This window comes from Oncorhynchus masou, chromosome 13 (genome assembly GCF_036934945.1).
Source record: "Oncorhynchus masou masou isolate Uvic2021 chromosome 13, UVic_Omas_1.1, whole genome shotgun sequence".
Lineage (NCBI taxonomy): Eukaryota > Metazoa > Chordata > Actinopteri > Salmoniformes > Salmonidae > Oncorhynchus > Oncorhynchus masou.
The window spans coordinates 51,704,199-51,724,696 of record NC_088224.1 but is presented as its reverse complement, the minus strand read 5'-3'; the positions used below and the strand labels follow the sequence as shown (position 1 = coordinate 51,724,696).

Sequence of the window (20,498 nt, the reverse complement as noted above, 5' to 3'; positions counted from 1 at the left end):
TAATTGTGTAAAGGCGGGGACGTAGGGCTGTGTTCCAAACAAAATAACTACACATCAGCTTACTGTAGTTCCTCAACGGCACATCGAGGAAAGCTCAAAATGGCACCTTAAAGTTGAAGACTATTCATTGAGTTGAAATGACATAGGACCGGTTCACACTTTGGAGAGGTGTGTAGCCACTTAGACACACCAGTTAGACCTCTCACTCAAACCCATGTCATTTTTTTTGTCTTATGTTGAACCTAGCCCACATTCACCATGAATATTCTTGTTACTGACTGTATCCAGATTATTTTCATTTTTTTTAAATCAACAAATGAGGTGAAAAGTACAGTAAATATAAAATTCTCATAAAATCAACAGTGTAACGTTTGGATTCAGTCTTGTGTCAGATTATCGGTTTTATCCTCACCTTCAGTCTAATAATGTTTTCATGATCTCCAACCGGTTCCCTTTTGATTGCTACCATGCATACTAGCATATGCTTTCCATATTTCTTCTGTAAGAAATGTTTAATTTTAGCCCTATCCATACAGGCCAATTCCCACTTGTGTAAGGGGTTAACACAGTAATTATTCCTTTTGAACAATAAACTGCCTACTAAAAAAATTAATAACTAACACAGACATATAGTATGTGCAGGGCCTTGGGTTTTATCCTAATCATGAAAAGCCAATCACTAGGGCCCAGAGTATTTTCTGGTCAGGTTACATGGGCCTTATTTACTTATATTACGGTGACTGGGTTACAGTTCGAACAGGAAGTTACCGTTAATGACTTCCTGTCTCTTGATCTCATGGGCCCCGAGTCCAGCCAGGATCTCACGTCCCACCAGCTGCTGCCAGTTGAGAGGGTCGTGCTCAGAGTCCGTGCCTCCTTGGTCGTCTTCACTCTGCACCTCCGTAGGACCAAGGCCATCCAACCTGGGAGATGGGCAGCAGCAGTTAGACACTGGTTTACAACCTTGAAAAATACACCGACTAAGAAATGCAGTCACAAAATATAACAAAAGATGTTAGGAAATATCTAAAAACTCATTCGGTTTCTAACCATAGCCTACATCACTTTTGATAAAAGGTAGTCCACATTTTGACCGAAGAAGTTTAGGAGACTAACTAGAAACTATCTGACCATTGTCTTTATCAGAACTAGTAGTAGGTCAAGTCAAAAAGAAAACAGAAAATACTCACCTTCTGATAGACTTGGGTGTTCCTTCAAGGATTCTGTAACAAGAGGATACTATAAATGACAACGCTTCACATACTCATCAAGATGTTCTCCGCCTGCATGAAACTACTAAAACTGTGCACAATAGGGATAAAAAAATATGTCAACGGCTGACTGGAAAAAACAGTTGTATGAACTAGAATGGAATTACATGTTATATATAGAGGGTAGATAAATAAAATGGCACCCTGTTCCCTCTCTAGTGCACTACTCTTGACTGGGCCCATAAGCCCTACGCTTTCGCCTGCTTGGGGTTCATCTTACCTGCTCTCCCTGTCCTCCTCCTGCAGCTGGTCCAGGCTGTATGGGCTCAGGCTGTAGTCAAAGTGTGTGTTTGGAGTGTACTGTAGACTGTCCAGGTCTCCAAGACCTTCGCTCAGTTTGAGGAAGGCAGAGTTAGGGGTCAGAACTGAGGAGGAGAGAGACAGAGAGATCAGTTACATTGTACAACTATCAGGCCAGGTGGGAAGACCATTACTTCAGCTTGGAACAGGGACGATAAACCGAAAATTGCCTTCCTCTTATTGAAACATTTAGCTGTAATTTTCAGTGATTTTGCTACACAACATTTCTGTAGATTGTTCTAAAACCTCTATTTGGTCGACAGTAATAGCCAATGCATTATGTTGACTCTTGATATGAAAGCATCTGCCTGTCCCTGTTTCGCTGGGACAGGCAGCACATGGAGAATGTAGAGATGCATTCTGAGAAACACAAGAATATGATCATTGCGCAAATTTGCTATTGCGGGGAAAAGACAGTTTTCAAAGCAACTACTGTTCTAGTTACAGAGTCATAACTTCCTGTGAATATATTATGTATTTCTCTTAATATTCAGTTCATGGCACCACTTTACAACCGGAGTAGGCTGTAGTGTAGTATAGTTTTGATGCGCTGTGGAGTGGATCCAACTCCATTTTGGTACATACAGTGCATACGGAAAATACTCAGACCCCTTGACTTTATTCTTTATCCTTATTCTAAAATGTATTATTTAATTGTTTCCCCCTCATCAATCTACACACAATACCCCATAATGACAAAGCAAAAACAGGTTTTTTATACATTTTTGCATATTTATTACAAATAAAAAAACAGAAATATCACATTTACATAAGTATTCAGACCCTTTACTCGGCACTTTGCTGAAGCACCTTTGGCAGTGATTACAGCCTTGAGTCTTCTTGGGTATGATGCTACAAGCTTGGCACACCTGCATTTTGGGGAGTTTATCCCATTCTTCTCTGCAGATCCTCTCAAGCTCTGTCAGGTTGGATGGGGAGTGTCGATGCACAGCTATTTTCTGGTTTCTCCAGAGATGTTTGATTGGGTTCAAGCCCATGCTTTGGCTGGGCCACTCAAGGACATTCAGAGACTTGTCCTGAAACCACTCCTGCGTTGTCTTGGCTGTGTGCTTAGGGTGGTTGTCCTGTTGGAAGGTGAACCTTCCTTCCTGCTCTGGAGCAGTTTTTCATCAATGATCTCTCTGTACTTTGCTGCGTTCATCTTTCCCCTCGATCCTGACTAGTCTCCCTGCTGCTGAAAAACATTCCTTCAGCATGATGCTGCCACCCCCATGCTTTACTGTAGGGATGGTGCCAGGTTCCCTCCAGACGTGACGCTTAGCATTTGGGCCAAAGAGTGGCTTCCATCTGGCCACTCAACCATAAAGGCCTGATTGGTGGAGTGCTGCAGAGATGGTTGTCCTAGAAGGTTCTCCCATCTCCACAGAGGAACTCTAGAGCTCTGTCAGAGTGACCATCGGGTTCTTGGTCACCTCCCTGACCAAGGCCGTTCTCCCCAGATTGCTCAGTTTGGTTGGTGGTTCCAAACGTCTTTCATTTAAGAATGGTGGAGGCCACCGTGTTCTTGGGGACCTTCAATTCTACAGACGTTTGTTGGTACACTTCCCCAGATGTGCCGACACAATCCTGCCCTTGGAGCTCCACGGACAATTTCTTAGACCTCATGGCTTGGTTTTTGCGCTGACATGCACTGTCAACTGTGGGATCTTATATAGACAGGTGTGTGCCTTTCCAAATCATGTCAAATTAATTGAATTTACCACAGACTCCAATCAAGCTGAAGAAACATCTCAAGGATGATCAATGGAAACAGGATGCACCTGAGCGGAATTTCGAGTCTCATAGCAAACGGTCTGAATAGTTATATAAATAAGGTATGTTTTTTTATTTGTAATACATTTGCAAACATTTCTAAAAACCTGTTTTTGCTTTGTCAATATGGAGTACTGTGTGTAGATTGAAGAAAAAAATGATTGAATCAATTTTAGAATAAGGCAGTAATGTAACATTTGGAAAAAGGGAAGGGGTCTGAATTCTTTCCAAATGCACTGTTTCGCCCAGCTCTACTACAGCTACAATGACCCAAAAATAATAGGTAATATTGACAGCTAACAATTAGGACATAAAACGAAATACAAAGTCACAGAGATTCAGGAATTTAGAGAGCGCCGCAGACAAACCGTGCTCCTCAAACACTATGGGGAGCATAATTGGTCTTGCGTCGCTTGCGCTTGATATAGTATGTGGTCTAGAGACTAGGGTACTTGGTTTAGAATTCAGTATGTGGGAATTGTGCTAGCTAGAGAGTTTAGTAGGTATGTACTAGCTAGAGTCTTGTACAGTATGTGGTAGTTCAGGGTCGCACCAAACTCAGAGTCTCTGCTGCCTCCGTCTGAGGCGTGGCTGTTGGTGGTGCTGTTGGTTGGCGAGGTGGCGTTAGTATTGGAGGAATGTGTGAGCTCTGAGCCCTCGCTGGATTGACTGGCCGTCAGGCGACCCGCCTCCAGGTGCTCCACGGCCCCCAGGCAGGGCTGGGACAGCTGCTTCTGGGGCCGCGGCTTGTTGAGGTCCATGGCCTTGCCGACTGCTCACACAGACAAGACAGGCAGACAATCAGTCGGAGAGACAGGCAGGAAGCACACATACAGACACACAGAGGTGTAGCAGGAGTCAATACTATAGGATCTATTTACTTTTCTGTTGCTCCTCCTTTTTTCCATAGTAGCACAATGATTTGTTTTGAATGTGGGTGATATGTGGGTGATGATAACCATCTACCAATACAAATGCCTCTCCAGGGGTTCAGTAAATTGGGAGACCTATAGTATACTAGTGTTGGTCACTGATGTTTATCATCTTAAATGACTAAATGAAAGCCAGTGTTGTTTATAACGCAGACAGACTCACTGGACGTGGGGTCGACGCGGCTGGGCCGGCGCGGAGGCCCGAGGATGCTGGGAAACCTGGTTCGTTTCACCTTCTCCTCCCCTCCCTCCTTCTCGGTCTTGACGCTCTTCTGTTGATCACAGGCATCCCATGATCAGTCAGTAAGAGAGATATGGCAGGGTGGGTGATGGTTAACCGAGCTAGGTTAGCGCAGGGTTCAGTGTAAGGGTAGGCTCATACCTTGATCTTGGGGAGGAAGTTCAGGCGGACTCTTTTGAACTCTAGGCCCCGTGGCTCTTTGACTTTCACTCCAAGGCGCTTCATGTACGTGAGGATGACATACTGCATAGTAGTGCTGCAACAACAGACCAATGAGGATTCCCGGATTTAGAGACTCAGGCACAATTGCCATGTTCTCGGTTTTATATCAATGGAACAGATTGGGATGAAGCTGAAGTGAACTACATGTTGGCGTGTCTTTAGCGTGGCTTTGACCATATGCTGTGAAAACGAGTGACGGCGGCAAGATGTCGCGTCCATTCATTAATCATTTGGGATATGCCAGGACCATATGGCATTTGAAATAAGGTCGCTGCACAACGTCGGGAATAGTCCCTTATGAATCTAAATGAACTAGAGAAATGTCATTTGTTATTAAAGGAGGTTGGCCAAGAGCTCATGTAGCTAAATTGCCCCCTGGCAAAGAGATACTCCACATATACAACGTGACTTCTGTTATAATGTTAACTGCTCAACCTCAAAATCATCTAATATGATGTTCTTGTCCTCTTTCTGTGCAGTGAACTGAAACTAGGTGGTTTGTCTCCAGTGTGACATTGAGTAGAAATGACACAGACAGTGGTTAGAAAGGCCAAGAGTCTACGAGGTCCCAAAGTGTCTTAAACCCCTCAAGGAGTGCAGTGTACTTCACCACATCCTTCCAAAAGCTCAACAGCCTGTGCTCCCAACTCTAGCTTTAGAGGATGGAGTGTTCTGTGGGGTTGTGCAGTAAAAAACACACACACAAAAAAAAAACCACATTGAGCACTGAGTATGTTGTGTGTTCACAGCCACAAGTAAGTATCGGTTGTGTTCAGTGGGACAAGGAGGTTCTACATGAATTTGTCCAATAACACAAGTATTTTTTTCTGGCTGCAAAATGTTTTGCTATGTTGTGCCCTACTGAACACGATCATGGTCTCCAGTCAGCATGTGACCATAAAGTCTTACACTGACACTCCCCAGACATCACACCGACTAAAATAAACAGATAGTGTGAAATATGTAGGGCTCATATCTGTTCTTTCCAATGGATAAACAAAAGAGAATCCCCTCACCATTTCTCCTCCTCTGTGGATTGGGTTGTCAACCTAAAATATGTCAAGCAATTCCATTAGAACAAATTATATTACACAGAAAATGATTTTAACATGTCAGAGTACAAAAAGAAGTTCAAACAATTAGACAGAAGTAGTAGACTTCCAATCAATATATTATCAGCCTCAATTAAAATGTGTCAGCAAGTAAAATGAATGTTAAAGAACTTCTACATTAAGAAACAAAGCTGTGAGTGTTGCTACTAACAGGACATCCTCGATCTTGGTGATGATGTTTTCAGCACAGGAGCGTTCTCTCTCCAGTGCTACCCGGTCTCTGACGCGCTCCGTGTCCAGCCGGGCCAGTTCCCCCTCAGCCAGGGTTAGGCCCATACTGCGCTTCTGCCTGCACACCCCACAAACCACGGTGTCAGACCCCACTTACAGTATGTTGACTTATAACATGCTTACATCATACTTACGTCGCATACTTATAACAGGATTATAATAACTTAACGTTTAGAAAGACAAACAGTTACACTGTCTACATGTAAGACTCACTTGCATCTATCTTTACATATGACTAACACATATGTACACACCAATGGGAAAGGCAGCCATTTTGGAAGAGCACGAGCAAGGTGACTGACCTGAAGTCCTCCAGGTTCCTCTGGATGTCAGGGAGCAGGGTGTCCTGCATCATCTGGACTAACTGTCTGTTCTGCTCCTCAGGGATCAGCTCCGTCCTCCGCCGGTCTGCACAGCCACCGCACAACAACACAGATAGGAAGGAGGTTGACACAAATTACAGCTTAAGCTTTGATTTCTCAACAACTGATGTGGGATAGTAGTATTAAATCAAATAACAGTTTATTTGTCACATGGTCCGAATACAACAGGTGTAGATCTCACTGTGAAATGCTTTACTTACAACAACGCAGTTCAAGAAATAGAGTTAATAAAATATTTACTACAAAAACTAAAGTAAAAATCGAATCAATCAAAAAGTAACAAGAAATGTACATAACAATAACAAGGCTATATACAGGGGTACCGGTACATGTTAGTTGAGGTAATTTATAAAGTGACTATGCATAGATAATACACAGCGAGTAGCAGCACTGTAAATAGTCTGGGTGGCCTTTTGATTACTTGTTCAGCAGTCTTATGGCTTGGGGGTAGATGCTGTTATGGAGCCTTTTGGTCCTAGACTTGGTGCTCCGGTACCGCTTGAGTTGGCTCTATTTGGCATTCCCATTAGATAACAATGGTCATTCCTCCATATACCCAGATGTGACTTGGCATGGATTTGTCAGCCAGGGAAACGAATGGAAATTAAAGCAAAGTCACAAATACTCACCAAGGTCAGAGGAGATGGACTCAGGAACAGCTACTTTTAAATTCTGTATGAAAATAAAACACATTTAGATGGGCATTGACAAAGCCAGACTTGTTTATATGAGGCTAACAGAGACACTAGAGTAAAAATACTTGACATTTAACAAAAAGAGTAAAATGACAAGTGCAGAAGAAGTCCTAAATGTATGCCGTATGTGTGTTAGTAGTGTATGAGAAAACAAACTACAGAAGAAAATCTCTGGGTCCCTCAAGTACTGCGGTCTTAGGCACTACAATATATTGCATTGGGAGTCAACAGAACAGTGGATGAGAGAAATGACGGCTCCAGCTGAGGAGAAATGTATTACTGCAGGGAGAGGGGACTCCTGACAGAATAAACCAATCAAACAAACACACTGCTCTATAGTAACAGTAGTGTTGCATATCATACCAACACTGTCAGGGGATGTAGGTGTTTAATCACAACTGGCATGAGGGGAGTCCATGACTTCTGCCACAGCGCTGTGGGGGTTTGTTTAATAACAACAGTGCACTGTGTAAGTCTGTGCTGGTATGGGCCTGCAGTTTGGATAAAAGCTAGCTGGGATCATGTAGTGACTGTGGATGAAAGCCACTTGAGACTACAGGGCGCCGTATTCATAAATAGTCTCTGAATAGGAGCACTGATCTAGGATCAATTTATCCTTTTAGAGCATACTAAATATGAGTATATGGACAGGGGTTACATGATCTTAGATCAGTACTTCTACTCTGAGACTCTTGGTGAATGTGGGCCCAGATGTAGGCTAGTTCAACTCAACTCACAGCTCCCCGGTCGATGAAGAAGCTGTGGAAGTCCATGAACACCCGTCTGGTTTCTTTGGAGTTAGTTTGCTTGCACAGGTCAGCGAAGAGGTAGCAGAGCTGGAGAGAAACATTTCACATGATCAATGAGAGGTGACACAAACACGTTCTACACCATCATACCTTTGTGTCAGCACTACACTGACATCCCTGTAGTTTTGTATTTAAAAAAAATAAACTTCTATTGTTGTCTGTAACTGGTCACAACACAAACATGGTCAGGTGAGGGTGAGTGTGTGTGTGTGTGTGTGTGTGTGTGTGTGTGTGTGTGTGTGTGTGTGTGTGTGTGTGTGTGTGTGTGTGTGTGTGTGTGTGTGTGTGTGTGTGTGTGTGCAGGGACTCTTACCAGCGGTGCAGGGTCAAACTGCGAGACGACATGATGCAGGAAAGCTGCCAGGTGGGCAGGTCTGGACTTGAGCAGCTCCATGCTCTGGAAACAGCTGCACTGGCCATTGACCTGAGATACACACAGTGTGTGTGTGTGTGTGTGTGTGTGTGTGTTACGAGCTAGCTTAACCCCATTAGAAAATCCTCAGTGAGGCTTGTCAGTCTTTCACCTTTTTAGGGGGAGAGAAATCTGGACTAAAAAACTCCAGCACCCTGGTATGCTTCACAGTGTTTGTAATGAATGTTAAAAAACAAACGTTTGGGTCGATAGGCCATAATGCAAAGAAGTTATATTTTTCACCTTATTTTGGATGTATTTAGGGCCTACCTGTTCTTGATCAGAGTCAAAGTAGTCGTCCTCAGCTCCAATGATCTGGGAGACAAAGTGTGAGGAAGGGCTGTTTACAGTAGAGGGGGACAGCGAGTCCTGGAGGGGTGGGGAGAGGAGGAACACAGCCCTTAGATCTCGCACTCATTGAGCGTTGACTGCTCCGTTCTCTGAGGTAGCTAACAACCTCATATACCATCAAAGGGGTGTTTAATGAAATTGGCTCCACATCTGCAGGGCATGGGTCATGTTCATTAGACACCAAATGGAAGAAAATTGAATGAAACAGGGAGGGACTACCTGGACAAGTCCAATTAGAAACACTCATTTTGGTTTTACGTGGCAAAACATTTAAGTGTTTTCAGTTGCATGCCCAAATGAACATGAGCCAGGTCTGGATCTCACCAGGTCTGGAGTGTCTTCTGGGTCGGGGGAGTGGCAGGAGTTGAAGCTGTCTCGGGGCGTGCTCTTTGGGCTGTGGTAGGACAACATGTCTCTTTGGCACAGGCTCTCCGGGGAGGCAGGTGCAAAACTGCGGAGAACCTGCAAAAGGATAACATTTGGTAAGCTATCAAACATTCACCTAGCTAGACCTGGGTGGTGTTCATTAGGAACCAAATGGAAGAAACTCAGCTGAAACAGGGAGGGATTATCTGGACCGGTCCAATAACAAACACTTGTTTGGGACACAGCAGTGGATTGCGGGTTTGGGTTGTAGTGTACTGTCTGCTAGGTGCAAAACTGAAAGTAACACTTACAGGGGACATGGTACTGCTGCTCCACGAGAGGTCATTGCTACTGTCTCCCCTGGAGGAAGGGGTGTGGTCCATGTCCACCATGCTACTGTCATCTCCGTCACCCAATTGCAGGGCATCCTTAGAATTATATCACAGTCAGTCACACGCAGAAAATATAAATATTCCCCATAATTGAAAGCGAAAACCAACAAGTATTTTGTCTGACTGTAAGCATTGAGCATACATCGATATTGTCATGATTTCAACACACACAGTCTACTAAATGGAGCAGAACATGCACAGATCAACTACCTATAAATATCATTGCTTAGGGCAAGGCTAAAACTCGGGCAAAAAGTTTGTCCTTGTAAGGTTACATAGTCCGGGAAAACTCATTGGACTGATTATGGCACTCACAGAAAACCATAGATTCTCACACTAGCTATTAGTTACTAATACTACATATTGCAATAGCCAGAAGCCACTCCTGCGTTGTCTTGGTTGTGTGCTTAGGATCGTTGTCCTGTTGGAAGGTTACCCTTCACCTCAGTCTGAGGTCATGAGCGCTCTGGAGCAGGTTTTCATCAAGGATCTCTGTACGTTGCTCCGTTCATCTTTCCCCTCGATCCTGACTAGTCTCTTAGTCCCTGCTGCTGAAAAACATCCCCACAGCATGATGCTGCCACCACCATTCTTCACCGTAGAGATGGTGCCAGGTTTCCTCCAGACGTGATGCTTAGCATTCAGGCCAAAGAGTTATCAGTTTCTCATGGTCAGAGTCCTTTAGGTGCCTTTTGGCAAACTCCAAGCGGGCAGTCATGTGCCTTTTACCGAGGGGTGGCTTCCGTCTGGCCACTGTACCTTAAAAGGCCTGATTGGTAGAGTGCTGCAGACACGGTTGTCCTTCTGGAAGGTTCTCCCATCTCCATAGAGGAACTCTGGAACTATGTCAGTGACCATCAGGTTATTGATCACCTCCCGGACCAAGGCCCTTCTCCACTGATTGCTCACTCTTTGTGGTTCCAAACTTCTTTGTGGTTCCAAACTTCTTCCATTTAAGAATGATGGAGGCCACTGTGCTCTTGGGGACCTTCAATGCTTGGTACCCTTCCCCAGATCTGTGCCTCGACACAATCCTGTCTCGGAGCTCTACAGACAATTCCTTCGACCTCATGGCATGGTGTTTGCTCTGACATGCACGGTCAACTGTGAGACCTTATATAGACAGGTGTGTGCCTTTCCAAATCATGTCCAAATCAATTGAATTTACCACATGTGGACTCCAATCAAGTTGTAGAAAGATCAAGGATGAGCGAAAGGTCTGAATAGCTATGTAAATAAGGTATTTCTGTTATTTTTTTATTTTTCCTGTTTTTACTTTGTCATTACGGGGTATTGTGGACTGTTAAGAAAATGTTTTTATTGAATCCATTTTAGAATAAGGCTGTAACGTAACACAATGTGGAAAAGGGGAAGGGGTCTGAATACTTCCCGAATGCACTGTATAATATGTTTGTTTTTTGTTTTTTTTCCCGGGGGGGATGCAAGTTACCTGTGCTCCTCCAGTGGCCTTACTGAGCTGCCACTGCAGCTGTGGAATGTGCTTCTTGGCTTCCTGGATGTCCTTCAGTAGTTTTGGCGTCGGATTCCTGCTGTACTCCTCCTTCATTGCCTGTAGGGAGGGAGAGAAGGAGGAAGGGTGGCAGAGACACTCAGACAGACAGTCATTGGAATCCAAACTAGCCAAGTCCATAAAAGTATTTTGGACTTTGAACGGTATAGACTTGCACTCCTTTTCAAAGGTGTTTCTCAACACACTTGCTGTGGCTATACTGTCCTGGCCCTGTCGTGTTTACACACGTAGCAGCAGTAAAGTGTGCTTAGTGGAGTGGGTAATGTGGCTCTGTGAAGCACAAGAGAGAATTATTGGAGGGGAGGTGGTGGTTCTCTTCTGAGTGGCTGTCTGCTAGAGTGACTGTTCTAGTCCAAAACCACAGAAAAAGTTCTTATAGTCAGTTATCAACACAAGCCACACACCAGTGTTGTTCTGAACGTCTCAAAACCTATTTGAATACAATTCTAGGACAAAGACCATGACTTCACATGCTTCAAAATGTAACCTCATATCCAACTACAAAACATTGCTTTTCTTGACAGTATTTGACCTCGTATGTCCAGAGTGAGCAGTCTCTGAAAAACAATTCATAGACTAGGACCCGTATATATTCACCGTCTCGGGTAGGAGTGGTGATCTAGGATCAGTTCTCCATGAATTCTTAGTCATTATAATCTAAAAGGGTAAACTAAAATCAGCACTCCTACTTTAGACTAGATCAGCACCCCTACTCGGAGACACTTCATGAATATGAGCCCTGAATTTAGCACCTGCCCAAATACTAAAAGAGATGGTTTCTCCTGCATCAGATAGAATGCTCACCTGCAAATCTTGTTGCTCCTTGGACAACATCTTCTGCAGGATGTCCACCTTTTGGCTGTGTACGCTGTTGTTCTCTTCCTGCACAATGGGAAGGAGACAAACAGCGCTTGATCAGGACATGGAACCAAACACACAGTAGAAGAAATTAAATGAAGCAGCAAGGGAGGACAACAGAGTTTTAGTGAACAGACAAACGTAAACTATGGAAACAAACACTGAGGACAGACAGGCAAAGGGGGAAGACATGGAGAAGATCGAGCACAAAGGAGGAATGCATCTCAGAAGACGGTAAAAGCCGAGGAGGAGGCGCTCATACCCATATCGGTAGAGGAGAGGTGATGCGGTCATGGGGGCTGTATGGGCGCTCCCCCGTTGGCTGTCCAGGAGCGTTTGGAGAGGAGACAGGGGACGACCCAGCCTGGGGCCCCGGGAACCCCAGCTTAGCCTCGCTCTCCGATAGGGGGATCTGGGGCAGCCCAGGGGGTCGCCCCAACACTGTGAGGGCCACATAGGAGCCCGCTGAAGAAATAAGACAGATACAGAGATATGGTTTAAAAAAGGTATATTCGGAATACTGGGCCTAATTCTGATTATCATTGCATGACTTTCCTAGCCTGGTCCCAGATCTGTTTGTGCTGTATTAGCAACTTCTATGGTCTTTGGAACAACCACAACAACAATATTAGTTGGAAATACAGCACAAATAGGAACCAGGCAATGACTTTCCGGTGTCAATTACGAACAATAAAACTTTACAATGCTTACATTTGATGAGCTTTACTACTTCCACATGGTTTGAATGTGTTACGAGGGTCCCGTTCACCTGGAATGAAGTAAACAGTCATAATGACAAAATTCATTCAACGCTGCTTGGAAATCAAATGAGTTAATGTCCTGTCCGGCCTAATGTCAATTCAGTATTTCATTCATCCACCCCTCTTAGCACACACCCCAGTGACAGCAATGTTTAGGTTTTTGTGTTTTTTGATGGGATCTAATCCAACCAGCAGGTGGCATAGTGGAGCTGGTCTTTTGGCTAGAAGCCTCGGTTCACAAAACAAGCTGTGACTGGAGACTATAAGGAGATGGCAACAAGGCACCTGGGTCGTGATCAGTAACAATAACATCTTGTTATTGGATTTTCAACATTGCAGAACCAATTTCAACTTAAAAAAGGGCAACTCCACCAATGTTCTAACTCATTTTTATTATCTCCAGCATAATACCAGTGTCAACATGTGTGAAAACGGCACATTTCTAAGTGAGGAGCAGGAAAATACCCATCCCTTGGGCTGAAAACACGTTGCAGCTTTTGAAAATCTATTATTATTATTCTTAAAACTTTTAATCCTACCTTGTGATGTCATGAAATTAGCCAATTATCAAAGTGTTTTGGAGTGCAATGTTCAACCCTGTGGTCCAAACGTGGTTGTGGGTCTTCCAGCCAGACAAAAAAACCCAAACACAAAAGCACTCTGGGAATGGATCAGGAAGAAACACTGGACTATTCTGGAGTAGCCAATGAAAAGTCCAGATCGAAATCACATCTGTAACCTAATGGCAAGAGCTGAAACAGCAAACTTATTTGAGAATAGGAGTTATTTAAGAAAAGTGCAAGGGTGCCAATATATTTGGCCGCAACTGTATAGATTAGTCTACCTTGATGATCCGGTCACCTGTCTGTACACCCGCACGCTCTGCAGCGCCATCTAGGAAACAGAGGGGACGAGAGTCAGGAAAACACAGAACAACCCTTTAGGAGGGAAAAATAACAGTGTATAAGATGAACAACGCCCAATATACCCATTACAATACCACTGTTTGCCCTATAAAAGTAATGTCGAAGTACATCGTATATCGTAACATATCGTACACCATAACTTGGGGCCTGAGTTTTTCCAGACCTAATCGGGAGGAACTCCGGGCCCCTAACCATCACAGTGGTTGTGTGGTGCTGAAGGAGCCCATTAGGCTGCTCCTCCCCAGACATAGGGCTTTAGGAGCCAGAGAGAGGGTTCATTATGGGATAGGATTCAGAGGAATATTATAGGGTCAGGAGACAACCGAGACATAGGTGGCACCAGAAATGAGTGCCCGAGCCGTCACAACATAAACACCAGTGCGGCTTTATACACACCAGTCTGGCGCTTAGGCAAGCAGGCAGAAATTCCTACCATGTCACACTACTGCGTTATATGGGGAACTGTAATATAGCCCTGTCACAAAGAATATACAGGTATTTTAAACCATCTTAAATGTAACATTGAAAGTGTGGGGAAACAGAAATGTGACTGAAAGGAGTGATAGAGCGTAAACTTGTATATAAATGCAATACTGTATGTTAACACCTTTGGGCTGTGTATGGGATACTGAAAAGTAGCCTACACCACTTGTATCCACAGCATAGACAACAGCCTTCGTAACTTCAACTGGGAGAAACATTACCAAGCCCATCCATAAGAATACACACACATTGAGACCCCAAGCTTCTCTCCCTCCCTAATGTGTGCAGCTCACTACGCACACATCAGCCTCTATAAGGGAAAAGACAAGAGCTGCCTTGGATTCAGGGCCTTTTAGAATTCCCATCTCTCACACAGATGACATGGCAGTACACCAGAGCCTCAAACTAACTTCCTGGTTAGTTCCTGACTTTTTTTTATACCAGTATTTGGCTGATGATCTGATGCTAAGATTTGGCCCTGAGACTATTGAGGATGAAAAGTAAGTGAAGGCAAAGACAACAGCTATTTTCATTGTGTGTGTGTGTGTGTGTGTGTGTGTGTGTGTGTGTGTGTGTGTGTGTGTGTGTGTGCGTGTGTGTGCGACCTTACCTTCCTTGACGAGCTGCACAAACACTGGGTTGTCTCCGCTCACCGTCAGCCCAAAGCCATTCTCATCTTTCTGAATGATCACACATCGCTGGACAAGCCCTTCGCAGGACAGAGAGAGAACAATGATTTCACAAACAGGGGCCTCAGATTCAGTTCGACGAAGGCCAGTTTGGTAGGTGAACCCAGACACCCAGTGGTGTCCTGTGAAAGGAGAGGTAGCAGGCCTAAAGAACAACACCGTGAACCGAGGGTGAAGGATTCAAATTAAGACGACCACTACACTCATTGGTCACTGTAAAGGTTAGGGTCAAATAATTGCAGAGATTTCTTGAAATCTGTAGGCTAATGTACATACTGCTGTTAGCGAGTGGAGAGTTAGTAGAACAGTGTATGTAGAGGGTTGAGATGTCAAGGCACTGCAAATCAAAACCACACAAAAAGTCATTGAAACATAAGGGCACGCACGCGCAGGGACACACACATAAACACGTGCATGCTTGATGCGCACACACACCTAGACCTCTTGTACTGGGAGATGAGGGAAGACAGGTGTTTGGAGGGCAATGAGGTAGTAATTAACTGGGCTGGAGAGGGTCAGGGAGTGGGAAAACTAGTACTGTGCCCTCCTTGAGCTCTTCCAACAGGCAGGCTATGCTTGCCTGGGTCTTGTAGGGGAGAGCAATGCTCATGACATTCAAAACAAAAGAGGCTGGGTCAGGCGAGATTTGAGCTCCAGGCTGGGGGAGGGTTTTGAATCGGGAGGAGCAGAGGGGGTCAGAGTGAGAGAGTGTGAGTGTGAGAGAGAGGGCGAGAGAAACAGCCAGCAGAGAGGCAGGCAGCTAGTGACACCAACCAGGAGCAGCTTACCACAGGACTCAGGCTTCCCCTCCACTAGAACACAGTCACTCTTCTGCACCAGAACGTCTGGCCCACCAGAATGCAGGCGGGCAGGCAGAGCAACACAACACCCAACAGAACAACAACCAGCACAAAAAGGAAAAAAAAGAGACAAATAAAAAGAAAAGAAATTATAGGAGAAAACATGGAGACAGAGAAATCTAAATAAAACATTAGCTAATAAATAATGGGATGGAATGACAGGAGTGTAGCTGTCTGAGTATGAATGAAATAGGTAGCTAAGACATTACGTTTGACTACACTTACATGTTTTAATTACACCAGTTGAAATGTAGGTCTATCACAGGATTGGAACCAAATTTAAAAACAGCATAGATTTCATAGCTCGTCATCATTTTTTTTAAAGACAATACGGTGCAGTGTCCGATTTGGAGGCTGGGGGGCAAGGATACCCCCAGCCCCACTAAACCATTGACAACTACGTTGTTAACTATTTGGTTGTAATATCATAACCTCTTGAAGAGCATAGTAGGAACTATCAGAGTTATATAGCCAGTAACTAACTGCATGTTTTTCATGAACCGTAAACACCAAGTGATCATGCAATTTCAGCTACATGAGGGTAGCCTATCCATTTGGCATGTAGCTAGCTAGCTAAGCAAACAACGTGTTAAGAGCTCGTCGTGGGCATGTCCTCGTCCTGGTAAAATTGTCAGTTGGACTATTCTCATCATCACTATAGATAGAAAGCAAATCAAACAATATTTGTATATAACCGTCTAGTTTATCCCCTGAAAGTTAGCTTGTTTAATTAGCCATATTGATGTGCTGTTATTAGCTAGCTAGCCAACTTGACATGGTCCATCAATCAATGTTGCCCATCATGTCTGTCAGCAGCAAGCGTGACTAAACACTCTTAAAAACAATGTTGAAAAGAGAATGTTAAGTAAATTCGCTAGGTAGGCCTACATTGGTTGGAGAAAAGTACGTTAGGTCTACTTACCACTATGTTCAGCCAACTGTACAATGTTTCTACCGGTAGCTTGCAAAGTAAGCATTATCAGCTAACAGTACATAGGAAAATGCACCCTTCTGCTGCTTGACAGGTAGAGCCCACAAAGGATGGGAAATGAACTTAAACCACTCATACTTGTCAGGTATAGTTCACTTTTATTTTTACATCACTCAAACATCCAATATTGAGCTAATATTGAGAGATGTCGTGAGGTTACCCTCACGTATCTGAAATTAGATGATCAATTGATGTTTACAAATCATGAAATGCATGTAGTTGCTTGCTGTAGAACTCTTGATGATAGAGCTAATGTGACAAATAGTTTTGCATGGAATAATCACACATTTTTTGTTCTGACTCTGCTCTTCAATAGGTGATGATAGTACAACCAAATAGTTAACAAATATTTAACAATCCCTTGAAAACAGCACACAGTTGTCAATGGTTTTAGCAGAGCTGGGAGATTCCTTGACCCCCCCAGCAGGCAAATTGAACACTCTGCATCTTATTGTGACGTTTTATTGATGACGACATATATACAGTGCCTTGCGAAAGTATTCGGCCCCCTTGAACTTTGTGACCTTTTGCCACATTTCAGGCTTCAAACATAAAGATATAAAACTGTATTTTTTTGTGAAGAATCAACAACAAGTGGGACACAATCATGAAGTGGAACAACATTTATTGCATATTTCAAACTTTTTTAACAAATCAAAAACTGAAAAATTGGGCGTGCAAAATTATTCAGCCCCCTTAAGTTAATACTTTGTAGCGCCACCTTTTGCTTCGATTACAGCTGTAAGTCGCTTGGGGTATGTCTCTATCAGTTTTGCACATCGAGAGACTGAAATGCTTTCGCAAGGCACTGTACAAGTTGTAAAAGTAATAGCTTACATGATATTTCAAGGATGCTTACATCAACAAATTTAGCTAGCATCTGGGCATTTCCATCTAAAAGGAGCCATGAACACCAACATGTGAAGTTCATAGGAGCATATCAAGTTGGCTGTCAAATGAAAGCTAAGATTCTATATTTTTGTGAAATGAAGGCATATATACATTTTTCAACCATTTCACATCCTAAAAATGGAATAAGCAAAAGCTTGATTTCTGGTCAAATAGATGGAAAAGGGGACTAAGACAACATCTAACATAAAAAGTCTTAAAGGGTATTAGAAATACATCAAAACACAATCATGTTGAAGTAAAGACCCCTGCCAACTAATATCAACAATTCAATTTAGTTTTGGAGAAAGTTTTTGCATTCTGTAAGTTTAAGAAACATTGCCTTGTGCCTTCAAATTCCATTACGGAAAACCCACAATATCTTTAAGATATTTTCTAAATCAACTACCTCATGAGGGGGGAGGATAATGAAAGTGCACAAAAATAACAAGGTAGACCTACCAATTCGTTAGTGATTTTACTGATAACGTTTGTTAAAACACAGAATTTCTGATTCCAAATCGGTAACAGAATTACAGAAAAATCTGTAATGGAATTACTGCAATTGAATTAGCTACAATGGGAAATCATAGTGGTTACAAACTACAGTTGGGTCACCTGCTACTGTCCTCCCTTCCACTGGCATACTGTTATGTTCAGCTCATAACTGTTATCTGTCATCTAGTAGTCAAAGCAAGACTGTCAAAACCCACTCTTTCTCCTCTCCCAGCCCTTACTGACACTTACTATAACACCCACAGACTACCCTTCAACACCCCTCATTGCTGGCTCAAAAACCCACATTTTAAATGTAACGTCGGGAAATATTACAAAAGTATGAAAGGCAACTTATGTGCTGGCACTCCATAAGAGTGGAGACCAATGTTCCCTCAAATGTTTTGGGGCAATGAGCAAATTTTAGGTCTTGTGAGCGTTTACAGTGAACACTTAGGCCCTTACAGTTTTAGACAGTAGCCAATAGGCTATTGTGGCTATTTGAGCATAATGATGTAGGACTACCAACAAAACCAATGGAGCAAATTCCATAACATGTTCACATGGAAATAGCTTTGGATTTTTATATACAGCAGTCTATATGCGATGTTCGTTGTATGCCTACATTTTACATTATATAGGGCTTGACATGAACTATTATTATTTATTTATTTTGGTCTGCAACACCAAGTTTTTTCACAATTGCAGTCTGATTCCAAGTGCTACAGAAGTCACTCTTAGATCTTAGTACTTAACGCAAACCAAACAAAAAGCATGCTATTTTCTAGGTCCCATAACTTAGACTTAAGCGACCTTGAATTTACTAGCCTGAACAGAACACAAATTGAACGAGTTCCCTCTTATAAATATCTTGATATCTGCCTAGATGATAAATTGCCATTTGAAATTAAATGTTTCTGAGCTGGTAAAGAAATTTAAGATCAACATTGGATTATTTTACAGCAGTAGTGTGTGTCTTTTGATAATAGTAAGGAAGTTGTCCAGACCACTTTTTGGTCTGTTTTAGATTACGGGGATATAATCTACATGCACGTAGCAGCTTCCACACTTAAACTTCTAGATGCTGTTTTCCATTGTGCCCTTAGACTGATTACTAGTGATCATTTTAGAACTCACCACTGTGTATTGTATCAAAAGGTGGGTTGGGCATCTCTTGATGTAAGAGGAGAGCAGCGTTCCCTTTAGTTTATTTACAAAGCGCTCTGGCAGAAACTTTGGATGTATCTGACAACACTCGTCAAGGTCAAAACAATAGGATACAATACAAGAGCACAAGATTAAATGGTGCTATAGGTTCCAAGGGTGGCTTCTGATTTAGGGAGAGCTGCTTTTGGGTTTTATGCTCCACAGATGTGTCATGTGTTTCAGGGGAGGCTCAGGCTTGAATGCATGTTGCCCTTTAGGGGATTTAAATTAGATTGTGTTAGTTTATGATCTAGTTTTGTAATGTAGTATTTTATTATGTTTTGTACTGATGTGTGTGTTTGTACCGCGCATGGCTCATTTGAAAAATGTACACCCTGCCAAAATAAATGTACTGTAATAAGCATTCTCACCCACTAGAAGAGTACAGTATAATGTACTACTGAACATATCTACTTTACTGTACTGTACTGCAGGGGGTCCTCAAAGAAAAAAGATAATTACATTCTTTCTAATGATGCCAACTTTAGTTCTCACCTCCTGATAGAGGAAATTACACTAATTGGAGCCAATTACACTCACTTCAGTATCTAGCATAGGCTTTGGAAAAGCACCCACAAAAAGGCCACCAGTGGAGCAAGTGCCGCTGGCTAGCTGACTAAACTAGCTGACTAAACTCCACCATGGTGAGTCTTGTCACAACACAACTGACTTGCTCAAAAGCATTAAGGAAAGAAATTCCACAAATGTACTTTTAATAAAGGCACACCTGTTAATTGAAATGCATTCCAGGTGGCTACCTCATGAAGCTGGTTGAGATAATGCCAAGAGTGTGCAAAGCTGTCATCAAGGAAAAGGGTGGCTATTTGAAGAATCTCAAATATAAAATATTTTTTGATTTGTTTCACACTTTTCTTTGGTTACTACACAATTCCATATGTGTTATTTCATAGTTGTGGTCTTCACTATTATTCTACAATGTAGAAAACTGTAAAAAATAAATAAAGGAAAACCCTTGAATGAGTAGGTGTCCAAACTTTTGACTGGTACTGTATATTAATATCCATAATTATGCATTGCTGTATAGTACAGATCAGAGACCCATGATGTAATTCCATAACCGTAAATCCGTTACTGGATGTAAATCCACTTCACCTACTGTCGTTCAAGAACCATAATAATGATGTTTTTTCAAATTCAAGGTGTCATGTCATAGCTGACACTCCTTTCTACAGACATCTTCGGAGCAAATATTGAACAACGTTTTTTAAAAACTTTATTTATTTATTACCGTAATTCTTTTAACAAATTTTGCATCTGCACAGTTCTTCCAGTAAATGTGTTTTTGTGAAATGTTCTGTG

General features: G+C 42.8%; 1 protein-coding gene across 3 annotated transcripts in view; it reads right to left on the bottom strand.

Annotated features, from left to right (window-relative positions):
• LOC135552532 (rho guanine nucleotide exchange factor 12-like) overlaps positions 1 to 20,498 on the bottom strand; it is a 74,782-nt gene that overhangs the window by 12,201 nt on the left and 42,083 nt on the right. For 2 of the 3 annotated variants that reach the window (XM_064984209.1, XM_064984210.1), the window contains exons 4-25: positions 15,527 to 15,583; positions 14,660 to 14,758; positions 13,485 to 13,534; positions 12,591 to 12,648; positions 12,142 to 12,344; positions 11,826 to 11,903; positions 10,941 to 11,060; positions 9,410 to 9,526; positions 9,057 to 9,194; positions 8,652 to 8,750; positions 8,283 to 8,393; positions 7,898 to 7,996; positions 7,095 to 7,137; positions 6,385 to 6,490; positions 6,003 to 6,140; positions 5,756 to 5,788; positions 4,659 to 4,773; positions 4,440 to 4,548; positions 3,898 to 4,116; positions 1,492 to 1,636; positions 1,191 to 1,223; positions 769 to 923 (exon numbers count right to left, since the gene is read on the bottom strand). In XM_064984209.1, coding sequence (XP_064840281.1) covers positions 769 to 923; positions 1,191 to 1,223; positions 1,492 to 1,636; positions 3,898 to 4,116; positions 4,440 to 4,548; positions 4,659 to 4,773; positions 5,756 to 5,788; positions 6,003 to 6,140; positions 6,385 to 6,490; positions 7,095 to 7,137; positions 7,898 to 7,996; positions 8,283 to 8,393; positions 8,652 to 8,750; positions 9,057 to 9,194; positions 9,410 to 9,526; positions 10,941 to 11,060; positions 11,826 to 11,903; positions 12,142 to 12,344; positions 12,591 to 12,648; positions 13,485 to 13,534; positions 14,660 to 14,758; positions 15,527 to 15,583 — 2,325 coding nt within the window. The remainder of the gene's footprint in view (positions 1 to 768; positions 924 to 1,190; positions 1,224 to 1,491; positions 1,637 to 3,897; positions 4,117 to 4,439; positions 4,549 to 4,658; positions 4,774 to 5,755; positions 5,789 to 6,002; positions 6,141 to 6,384; positions 6,491 to 7,094; positions 7,138 to 7,897; positions 7,997 to 8,282; positions 8,394 to 8,651; positions 8,751 to 9,056; positions 9,195 to 9,409; positions 9,527 to 10,940; positions 11,061 to 11,825; positions 11,904 to 12,141; positions 12,345 to 12,590; positions 12,649 to 13,484; positions 13,535 to 14,659; positions 14,759 to 15,526; positions 15,584 to 20,498) is intronic. The other variant, XM_064984211.1, reaches the window with a different exon arrangement.